Source organism: Arachis ipaensis, chromosome B07 (genome assembly GCF_000816755.2).
Source record: "Arachis ipaensis cultivar K30076 chromosome B07, Araip1.1, whole genome shotgun sequence".
Classification (NCBI taxonomy): domain Eukaryota; kingdom Viridiplantae; phylum Streptophyta; class Magnoliopsida; order Fabales; family Fabaceae; genus Arachis; species Arachis ipaensis.
The window spans coordinates 96,247,015-96,259,283 of NC_029791.2; the positions used below are offsets into that span (position 1 = coordinate 96,247,015).

Consider the following 12,269-nt stretch of genomic DNA (forward strand, 5'->3'; position numbering starts at 1 on the left):
TTATATGTGGAGATGTCGGCAGCGGCTGCTGTTGACTTTGATTGGCGTTGATGGAAAGTATAGCTCGGTAAGATCATTTTCTTGCCGAGCTTGTGGCTCCTTCACCTGCAAAACCTCCGGAAATACAGTTAATTGTACATGTTGGTAGGTCAGGATGGCTATTGTTCGGTCAGTCTCTATCTCGGCCATGTTGTGTAACCGAGCTTTGGTCTCCAGAAGGAGGTGTTCGCCGCTGCATGTGGCCGCTGATGTATTTGTCTAGGTGACCCTGCCAAGCTAGTCATTCCAGTAGGTCTTTGGTGATGACGCAGTCGTCGGTATTGTGTCCATGCTTCGGGTGGAAGGAGCAATATTTTGATCGGTCAGTGCCTTTTGAATCTGGGTAATTGCCAGCTTTTCTTGGTGGCTTGATTAATTTCGAATTCAAGATCTCCTTGATGATATCATCGTGCTTGGTGTTGAATTTGGTGTAGGTCTCATATCGTGGAATTGGTTTGAAATTCTTCTTGCTGTCTCGAGTTCTGTCGTCATCTCTGTAATGAGGCTTTTCTATTTTTCGAGCTTGCCGGAGTTCCTCGATGTCGATCTGACCTTTCGCCTTTTCGCGGAACTCGGCCATAGTCTTAGGTTTGGCCACAGCAATAGTTTCCTGAAACTTTCCTGGTCGCAATCCACTTTTTATGGTGTGTAGCTCCACCTCGAGGTGGAGGTCGGGTATACTTAGGGCTATCTTTGTGAAGCGCGTCATGTAGTCCTTGAGGCTTTCGTGCTGGCCTTGCTTGATTGTGTTCAGATAATCGGGGTCATGTAAGTAGATGGCCGATCCAACAAAGTGCTCCTCAAAGGGTTTTGATATGTCTCGAAATCGAGAAATAGAACCTGCAGGCAAAGAACAAAACCAATCAAGTGTAGGACCGTCTAAGTAAGATGGAAAGCAACGACATAAAACTTTATCAGATGCACCGTTTACTATCATTATGGAGGTGAACTTCTTGATGTATTTCTTCGGATCACCTAACCCATCATAGGGAGTTAGGGTGGTCAGCAGAGTAAACCTCCGGGGTAGCACGAAGTTCATCACTTCAGCCGTGAATGGTCCAGGGGAGCTTTCCTGATCATCATTCTCATTGTCTTGCCGAGCTTCCTCATTATGCTCGGGTTGCTCCTCTTCCGGTCGAGCAGTGTTTGAGACATGTGTTGGCCCTGACTGCTGCTCAGCTTCTTCCGTCCGTTCTTGTTAGTCATTGTTTTCAGTTCTAGTGTTATTCAAGTTGGCAATTTGATTTGCCATTCTTTGGTTCTCCTCGGCCACGGCTTGCCGCAACTCGGTCACCATCCAGAGCAATTCGGATGGCGTGGGTGGAGGTTGTTCAGCCATGACTTCAAACGGGAACCTCGAGGCCGATGATATATGGAAAGTTTTATATTTTCGGCCCCACGGTGGGCGCCAATTGTTCTTGTATGGATACCTGGAGGGAGAGCTCAGTCTCTGGGAGTCGACGCCGAGCTATTGCCTTCGGTGCCGACCTTTAAATCTTGTGATAATCTGAGCTTCACTCCGAGAGGGTGTCCAATCGCGTAGAGCTTTGAGCAAGAAACAGGGGGGAGTGTACCTGCAAGGGCACTCCGAAGCTTAAGTTAGTATTGAAAATTCAATGTCCCCTTAGAATAGAAGATCATACCTTTTTATAGGTGATAATGTATAAATCGGTTATGTTCCTGTTTTATTGTCTGTATTAAAGAGCAATAATAAGGGTAAATGTCAGGTTGGACGTTTCATATTTGTGAAGCAGTCCGTTAAGCTGATTTGTAACGTTACTTTTTAATAAATGACATTGATTGCTGATTAGTAACTGTAACGCCGATTAATAACGTAAATTGCCGAGTAATGACTGCAATGCCGAACTATAACGCCAATTTTCTGGGTAATAATGTGAATAATGCCGAGTTATGAATGATAAAGCCGATTTATAATATTGGATTTGTAATGGTCGGACCAATACCTGAAGTCAAAAACTCAAACAAAATTAGGATTACACTAAAACAATAATTTGATATGCACCAAAACTTGTTTCACCAAACACATAAATCTTAACATGTTAATGTGAATAAATATTAATTTAAAAGATAGAATATCAATAAAGTACATAAAAGATAATATAATATGTTATACAAAATCAGTACATAAAAATACTATTATTTCTATTGCATGTAATTATAAATTTGATCCCTAATTGAGTCTCGAACACGATCCATTTCTATAGAAGAGTTAACAGTTAAAGTTTGATAAGAACTTTCACCAATATAACTATTATTTTCTATATCAAGAATATTTACATTTTCATATTGATTAAATTTAGTATCTATTTTAGAATGTCTTCCAATAAAGTTATGAATAGCCATTATTGCGCACACTATCTAAACTTGAGTTTTAATTTTGAGCTTGGAAATATATGCAAGATAGCAAATTTATTTTCTCACACTCCAAAAGTCTTCTCTATATAGTGCATCTTAAGCTTGAGTGATAATAATTGAATACTTCGCTATGATTTGTAAATCCAAAGGAGCACCTAAAATATGCAAGATAATAGCCCTCACATTTATATGGACCAATATACTCTTTTGGTGTTGGATAATCGGCATCTACCAAATAATATTTACCTAATAAATAATAAAATTAGTTACATATCATATAATAACCAAGTAAATATAGCTCATTTTGCAAGAATATGATAAAAATTAACTTGAAAAAAGATGCAAAAAATTCATGATAGAAGTTACAATAGTCTTGTCAAATACACAGACATAATGGCCGATGCCTTCCCATCCAGGTAATGCAAAAATAAAGTACATGTCCTAATCACATACAACTGTTATATTTTGTGTTGGATATTCTTTTCTTTCAATAAATTTGGATTGATCACTTGAACTAACTACACATGGAATATGAATACCATCAATTACTCTTATATCATTTTTAAAAAATGGCCAATATCATTGGTTATTTCTTATTTTTCTATCAACGATGTGAAACCTAAGATCAGATGGCTTAATATATTTAATAGACAACCTCAAGTAAGTAACCAATATCTCATGAAAATTTTTAATTTTTGTCTCTGTAGAGTGTTGAAACCTTTCTTGTATCATCCTATTACCTACTCCATGACCAATCATGTTTAAGAACATTGCAACCATTTCCTGAACTCCCATATGCTTTGTAACACCCTCACCACTAGAATGTCATGCTTCTAACTCTGCCACTCTAATAGTGAGGATATTACGACTATTTCTATATATAACTATAATAAGTAGGAGCCTTTACTTGAAATCCGTAGAAATTTTTCTTTTAAAACCTGTATATTTTTTTGTACAAACATGCATTTATATATATACACCAATACATCTTAACACATTTTACACATGCAAGAATATATACAAGTATATACAAACATATATTACGATTACAAATTCCTATCCTTCTTTATAAAAGCATAACCAATAACAAGGCGAGAAAAAACAATAACTAGATACAAACTAATTCTCAAAATAAATTACTGCACATCCAATGCTCAGTAAGCTTTTTAAAGGCGTCCTCGTCCATTTTCTGAAAAATATAGGACTGTAAGAGGGTGAGAACCTAACCCGAAGGTCATCCATAGGAAAAAGAAATGCCACAAACTTAATAGAAATAAATGCACCTAGTCAATGTTTATCTCAGGAAAGTTTATCTTTATGAAAGCTTGCGTTCTTTACTTATTTGTTTTGAAATCATTTTCATTTAGCTGTATAACATTTTAAATCCACAAGTCTCTTAGCCATATATGCTTTGGAAAAAATCAAAGTAAATCTTTAGATCTTTTCTTTAGGAATCAAAGTCATGTCTAAAGGCTTTCTACCCAACAAACTACCATTGCTCATTCTTATCTATTTGACATATAAACCAGAGTCTAAGGGCAATCTGAAGTCAATCCGCCTCAACCTCCATTACCTCTGTACACTAGCAAACACAATCAAATCAAATAATTTAATCACGCAGAAGCAAATACATATAAAGCACGTATTATATAGCACATAATCAGATAAATCACATAAACACAACACAACAACAAAATGCACACCCAAACAAATCAAACAAATGCATATGATACATGTTTGTCCTACTGACTGTAAGCTCACGTGTCGGTTAAACTGTCAGAACTGACACATCCAGTAGCTAATCCAGATATCATCTCTCTGTCGTGCATCCCCAAGAGGAACATAAAAAAGGGAATCCTCATCCTTCCACTATCTCACTGGAGGCAATGCTATTTGGGATATAGTGCCCTCACACTTCACAATCAGAGAGAGATTGTGATGCAACAATAGAGAATCCTCGACCTAACTCGTTCACACTATAATCAGAAATTGAATAGAAGAGAATCCTCAACCTTCTATCCAATCCCCCGATGTAACAAGAGAGGAAATCCTCAACCCCACTTGTCCATCATAACACAAGAGAGGAAATCCTCAACCTCAACTTGTCTATCCGTTATGTAGGGGAATAATACGAAGGAGAGTGTCTTTCCACCTTTTCCTGACTCAGAGGAAATAATACGAAGAAAATTGTCTTTCCATCTTTTCCACATCCACACCGCAACTCTAAGTAAGCGGGAAAAAATCACCTTCTTTGCCCAGTGACGGTGCCTCATCAATAACACAAGCGGGACGAAACCTACGTCCTTACCACGCAAGCGGGACAAAACACACATCCTTGCCAATCAATAATTATCAACAATCAAAACCATCATAATCAAATTCATCATAATCACCGAAAACCATCGTCTTAATCATAAATATTTCATAATTACGCAAGCGGGACAAAACCTCTATCCTTGCCAATCAATAATCATCATAAAATTCATCATAAATCATAATAGCTAGAATAAATCTAAATCACAATTTTCATCATAAACCTCAAATTCTCTCTTTTGTCATAAGCCTTAAATCAATTCTCATTTCTCATTAATGAACTTATAACAACGTAATCATCATAACTATCAACTCAACTTCACTTTCTACTCTAGATACTTTAATATTCACCAGGTTGGACTTAGGCTATTACATACGGTTTGCGGATATAAGGCGTCTAATACAATACCCTAGACTCAAGGTCAATGTTTCAAATAAATTAGCTCATAGAAAAAAATTATTTATAATCAACCTCAAGCTAACTCAAACACCATCATTTCTTTCTTATTCAAGCTCGTTATATTATTCTTTAATTAGTCACTTTATAGGCTAACATATTAAACCTCCATAATCCTCAATTTCAATTTAGAGTATAGTTAAAGTTCCTTAACTCTGCACTATTCTTAGAAGTCACAACTTAATTATATATTCCTCAATTATCTCTTTTTTCTTCGACTCTTATATTTAGTTCTATTAAAACCTCATAATCACACTTCCTATTCCTAAATCCTAGAGTTAATAATTAACTAACTTTTTAAAACTTTAATTATTCATTTACTCTTTTTATTGTTAATCAAACCAAGTAACTTAATTCGATTGTCCCTTATTTTAATTTCATTAAGACTCCCCAAATCAGAATCTTTTAATTTAGAATTAATTAAATAAAATTCATTTTTGGTTTAACCAAGTTTTTAAAACTAATTCCAGCTTCATTTTTAAATTTGAGACTTTCCAAAGAATATTCAAAAATTATTTCATTTCACCAATCACATTCAAATATTTTAAATTCACCAAAACTTCTCATGACATAATTCTTTAATCAAAATTAACCAAATAAAACTTCAAAACAAAGTCTCTAGTTTTTTTTTTATGAAAATAACACCAGTTTTTATTATTCAACTTCACTCAAACTCCTATAAAAAATTTCAGCAGAACTTTCCTTAAAACTCAGACTTTACCACTCAGAGAGAAACTGGCACACTCAACGAGGTGCATCACGTCCAGTACTTGTAAAGTGAAAATTTCCGAAACGGATGAGAACATCATCCCTTTCAGGGTTCTCAGAAAGGATAACAGTTCCAAAGCAAAAATGATGTAAAGACTACATGAATCCTCTAAGCAATCCTAAAACTTTAACAGACAGAAAATCCAAGCCTAGAAGTATAATAAACCAGAAAAACAGTAAGGTATGCTAGGTGTAACTAACTATATCCATACATCTCAGGTTTTCACTCGCACCTTCTCTTTTCATCAAACCTCAAGTCCCTCTCAGCCTATTCTTTATTATTTCTCTCACCTTTCACTCATCCTGATTTCTTTCAGTCTCAAGTTCTTCCCATTTCATCTCAACATCCATATACATGGTCTCACAGTTAATCAATAACATCAAACACAAGTAATGATCTTCAAACACAACTAAATTCAATTATAGCAATGATGACAGATAGCAGTTAAATAATAATAATCATATCGGCAAACCACATATACAATAAACACACTCAAACAATGTCACATAGATACAAATGATGCATGCCTGTCCTACTGGCCATGAGCTCACGCGTCAGTTATGTTGCCAGACCCAACTCGGATAAGCGGGATTTAACCACTGTCCTTACCCGTAGGTTCCATGAACAAGCGAGATTAAACACCATCCATACTCGGAACACGCAAGCGGGATTAAACCACCGTCCTTGCCTCCACAGTACGCGGAATTTAACCACCATCCTTACTGGGTACCTCGAATAAGCGGGATTACACCACCATCCTTACTCGGGTTACATTCATAACTCAATCTGTAAGCAGGATTAAACCACCATCCTTGCCAAACACAGGATAATATGCAAGTGGGATCACACCTCCGTCTTTTCTACACAAAACAATATGCAAGCGAGATCACACCTCCGTCCTTGCTACACAATTCAATCTGCAAGCGGAATCACACCTCCGTCTTTGCCAAACAAAATTTTCCTAGTCTGTGAGCGTGATAAAACCTCCATCTTTACTGCAGGTGGGATAAAACCACCATCCCTGCATGATGGTTTACGCATTAAGCAAGTGGGATTATACCACTATCCTTGCCAGGCCAGAAACCCTCATTGTATTCTCAGTCACCACTATCCATATTCCATTCATTCTTAAGATATCATACTCATCCTCATCAATACCTTACTCATAGTTAATCACCATTCCTCAATATCTCATCTCTCATTAACATGTGAGCGGGATATGACCACCATCCTCACAACCATTCTCAATTCTAGCTCATTCTCTTCATTCAGCCATGCCAAATCAATCCACAATTCAAAACCCAATACTTTTCTTATTAAGTACCAAACTCACATCATCATCAATTATCATCAAAATCATATTTTACTTCATTCATAGTCATAATCATAGTTTTTCACCATCATTTCTCATATCAACTCACTAGGCTTCTTCCATAACTCCATTACCCTCTATTACGCTGGCTCTAGACTCATGACAGAGCTTACAGGGGTTTGAAAGGCTCGAAGAATGATTAAAAACACAAAAATATAATTTTTTTCAAAACATGGTGGTCATGTGTACACATGTCACCCCTCGCGTACGCATGAATGTTGAAATTGGAAGGTCATGTAAGCATACCACCTCCCGTGTACGCGAGAGTATAAAACAGAAGAGGATCCGCGCGTATGCATGACATATCATGTGTATGCATGATGTGAAAACGGTCATTTTCGCATACACAAGCCGTGTCCACGTATGCGAGAGTACTTGGCAGTGGCCAATGCTCGCGTCGCGTGACACCTGCACATACGCATGCATATCAGAAATATCCTAGTTCAACTACACAGTGCAATGTAGTTTACATCCAATCTCCATCACAATAATGACAGAATTTTACTATCTTTGAACAAGATTACACTTTCCAATTTTCTTAGGATTCTACCCAGTCCAATTTAGGACAAACCCAGCTTCTACTCAAGCCATGTTTGACTAAGAACTCACACTAGCTTTCAATTGCAAAGTGCTCACCCAACTTGCAAGGGAATCCCCTTAGAATCATGACAACAAAACAGAAATACATACAAAGGATATCTGAAATAAACATTTGACTTTTTCTCCAAGTCTAACTATCTTTTCAACTCAATGGCTTTTTCATACATTCCTTGCTATATTGCTTTTTTTCATTGAAACAAAGAAAGATTAAATTGAGAAAACAGAATATTCAATAAGAACCATGAAGGAGAAGAATGTAATAGCTCTGTAAACTATAAGAACCCAAACTTTGTGCTCTCACTCCTTACTTCAATCCTTGGCCGTTCACCCATTTAATAGAGGAGTGAAGCTTCCAAAGTTTGAAACTTTACTTCAGCACATTTGACTTCTTCTCCAAAAAACCAGTAGCAGTAGCGGAGTCACAGAAGAGAGATAGAGTAGAAGCAGTGACTGAATCATACATGTATTCATACCTTCTATCTTCTCTTTCATCCTTTTTTAAATTACTTCTTGAATCTGAGCCGTGCATTTGAACTTTGCCCCTAAGTTTCTTTCTTCACTCTTGATTCACAACAGAGCTCCATGATCTTCAAATCTTGAGCTTTCCAATTCGATGCATGCAAAGAGAATGTTTCTTCACCAATCTTCAATGAAACATAAATTTGGAAATACTTTTTGTGATTTTTCCTTCGAATGTGATATTTGCCTTTAGCTCTAACTTCTTTGACTTCCTTCTTCTTTGCTTAAATTGGTAACCCACTTTTTATACTTTGATTTAGCCCTAATCAGAGTTTCTCCTTTTTTCTTGCTTTTCTTTTGTGATTTCATGTGGGTGATGAAAAAGAGAGAAGAGAAAGAAGAGAGACTTTAGTTCGGTGGCTTTATGGTTTAGTTCAAATGAAAATGTAGTTTCATTCTTTAGTTTGCAACCAATTTGAATGAATGGACTTGGATCGCCTAGTTGGACTTGTGTTTGTCTTTGGGCCAGATTCTTTCTTTCCTTCTTCTTTGTAGATTAGCCACTCTTTCTTTGGATCAAATATAATGATACGAGTGTTTATTGGATCTAAACTAATGTTGGACTTTGGTTGTATGTTATTGGGTCAGAAGCTAGTTGTTGGGACAGTTTATTTTATATTAATTTTCTGCACACTTAAGCAAACTAATCACACATATAATTTATTTTTAATCCAATAATAATGTTTAGTCATCATTTATAATATGTTGTTAGTTCTTCAAACTCAATAGATTGAATTTTAGTCATTTATAATATATTTATAAAATACATGTTGAAATATAAATATACATTAAAAATAAATTAAATCACACATGTATATATATACAAATACATTAGTGGTTGATTTTAGTGATTAATTTTGGTGTACGAATAAGATTTTTGATAAATTAATATGTTGTGTTGACATGAAAAAATAGCAATGGATTCAAATATTAATGAAACATTTTTATTAAAAAACTATCAATGGCAAGATGAATAAAGATCAAGAAAATGGAAAGAGAAACTTCAAGAGAAAAAATTATTAGGAAATTATTGACTAAAAAGAATTGGTTGGTTCCTGATTTTTTTATTTGGCCTAACTTTTTATTTTAATACCAAGCCATAGCTTCTTAATTATTATATTCCTTTTTACAAGCACACCGAATACAACATCTTTTCTGTTTTCAAGATACAAAAATTTTATAACTTTATACGTTGAGATAGAAAAATATTCCTGTCTATCTTTCTATTTCTATATTTCTGTTTCAAAAATAAAATCAAGTACATAACCTTAGCAAAAATGTAGACAGGTCACAAATCTTTTCTAGTTTCTGTTGCTATATATGCGACTTCGAACACAAATTTGTCTAATATCATGAAGGGTTAATTAATTAGGGTGCCATTGGCATATGCACGCACAAGTGGTTCAAATTTAAGGCTTGTCAAAAGAAAAATCAACATTATGAGTTTCCTGTCTGTTATTTGGTGGTCCATGTCCATGTGATGTTGTAATCTCATTGAGTTGAATATGATGATGATGAGTATATGCTAATTCAGTCTCAGATAACTCAGTATCAGAAGGGTATGAACGTGGAGAATAGAGAACACTCTCAGTATCTGTGTGGTTGCTACTAGGCTTGTACTTGTGAAGCAAATGAATTGGTGATGTTCCTTGGCTTGGTGTTGTTTCTCCACTCATGTAACCTGAGTTACTAACATTATCCATCCCTGCTTTCCTTAACTTTGTTCTGTTCTTTGCTGTCTTTTGCCATTTCTTAATGGCCTTTGCTGTTTGCTCCTCAAATATTGCTTTCTTCATGTGTGATCCCATCTGCAAGAAAATGAACATGTTTGCTTTCATTCAACTAGCTAGCGCTACAGAGACAAGACAGAAAAGTTGTAAATAGTATATACCTGGGTTATTAGGGCATAGAGGGGGAATGTAATATAACTGCATATGAATTGTAAGAATACCCCAAGGATGACCCTTATCAGTATTAGTTTCAAGTTTTCATGGAAGCAAGACTTGATCTTAAACTCATACTGCATATATAGTGAAGAACAAAAAAATTACCATTATTATAAAGTAGCAGCATTAGGAAGCCAAAAATATAATATAAGGTGATCCGGTGATTATAATTCGATTGTAACAGAAGATAACCTCATGTAAAAAACGACCAGTTACTCATGAAAATATTATTCTCGTATGACCATTCATTTGTGACTCTTAACAAACTAATTATGGGTGTGTTTGGAGTTCACGTTGATGAAGAAGAGAGAAGTTTGTTTGAGTGTTTTGAACGTCCCATTTTTATGTTTGGCAACTCTTTGAAATACTGAATCCAGAAGTGATTTTACTTCTTAAACGTACGTTTACAAAAAACTAGAAATTATAGCTTCTGCATTTAGAAAATCACGTTAGCATTGAATTTTTTTTTATCGATTCTACCCTTTATTTTCCTTCTTGTATTCCAATTTTTATATATTATTTTTATTTTAGTAAGTAAATATTAATTTTATTATAAATTTAATTAATAATATCTATTTAAATATCTAAATTAAAATAATAGAATAATTAAAAAATTTATTTAAGTTGATGTCTATTTTAGTAATTTTTTATCTAGAAGTAATTTTAAATAGTGTAATCCAAACAATATTTACTTGATTAGAATCCATTTTGATATAAAGATTACCAAACATAAATCACTTTAACACAAACTTACTTTTTATCAAAATCAAGTTTGAAAAATCAATTCTATGCAAACTCCCGTTTACAAACTGAAATCGGCTATTCTTACTACAAATCACTTATAAAAAACTTCGCAATGGGTAAAACATGTTCATAAATCGAATTTACTATATTCGATTTTGAACTTCTAAATATAATTCGAATTAACATGATTCGATTTAGTAGGTTCAGGAAAAATCGAGTTAGATAGCTTTGATTTAGTAGGGTTTAAACGTTGAGTTGAAAAGCTGATGGTAAATCGAATCAATGGGTTTCGAATTATTCTCCTAGTAAATCGAAATAAATGGTTTTGATTTACCATCCTACTAAATCATCGATTTACAGCCGTTGAAGATCATTGATAAATCGATATCAATGAAGTCGATTTACTTGCATAAAGTCTATATATAGAATTTGGTTAGAATTACAAATCACTTTCAACCAACCCTACCAAAATATATTAAAATATTCACTCATATTGACTTGAGTTATAGAGTTTTTTTTATATGTATCTACATTCTGTGTTCTTAATTTATGAAGCATACCCTATTGCCCAAAATATATTTAAGAGGAGTGCTAGGGCCAATAGGTTTTGCAATTTGTAACTATGAATTAATCATCATTAGTATTTTTAATGGTGTGAAATTATATCTAATAGTATAAAATTATTCACTTTTTTTTTTGCTGGTTAAATGTTAGCCAAATTTTAATAAAAGTGCTGCGTCTAAACTTTCTCTATATTTAATTCAACTTCAACTTGACGAGTAATATCAGAGAGGGTTTAATCATGCAAGAAGATAATGTATAATTAGTACTTACCACTGTCCAGAGGAAAAGGGCTATTTGAAAGGCATTCTGCACGAAAACGAAAAAATATATGATTATAATAATTTGAATGGACTGCAAAATAAGCATGTCACACTCACACACACCTGGAATAAGGTGAAGTGTATCAAGAATAGGATCCACTGGGGGCGATTGAACCAGAAATACTTGTTATTTGGCTCCACCACTGGCACCCCTCTTACAATTGTGGTTCTATCTTGGATTTCTTGCGCCATTTCCATTATTATTAGCTCAAGCTTCGTACCAACCAATAAAAGTATCTGCAAATTGCAA

The 12,269-nt window shown here is 34.7% G+C and overlaps 2 protein-coding genes across 4 annotated transcripts in view; both read right to left on the bottom strand.

Moving 5' to 3' along the window:
• Nucleotides 281–4,818, bottom strand: LOC107607462. Its single transcript, XM_016309415.1, has 2 exons — nucleotides 4,782–4,818; nucleotides 281–1,233 (listed from the first exon to the last, which is right to left on the bottom strand). Exons 1-2 carry the CDS (start codon nucleotides 4,816–4,818, stop codon nucleotides 281–283), a joined length of 990 nt encoding a protein of 329 aa, XP_016164901.1.
• Nucleotides 9,644–12,269, bottom strand: part of LOC107610075 (MLO protein homolog 1) — a 5,137-nt gene continuing 2,511 nt past the window's right edge. For all 3 annotated transcript variants that reach the window (XM_016312147.2, XM_016312146.2, XM_016312148.2), the window contains exons 11-14: nucleotides 12,083–12,256; nucleotides 11,970–12,005; nucleotides 10,337–10,465; nucleotides 9,644–10,253 (exon numbers count right to left, since the gene is read on the bottom strand). In XM_016312147.2, the coding sequence (XP_016167633.1) occupies nucleotides 9,855–10,253; nucleotides 10,337–10,465; nucleotides 11,970–12,005; nucleotides 12,083–12,256 (738 nt within the window). In that variant the 3' untranslated portion in view covers nucleotides 9,644–9,854. The remainder of the gene's footprint in view (nucleotides 10,254–10,336; nucleotides 10,466–11,969; nucleotides 12,006–12,082; nucleotides 12,257–12,269) is intronic.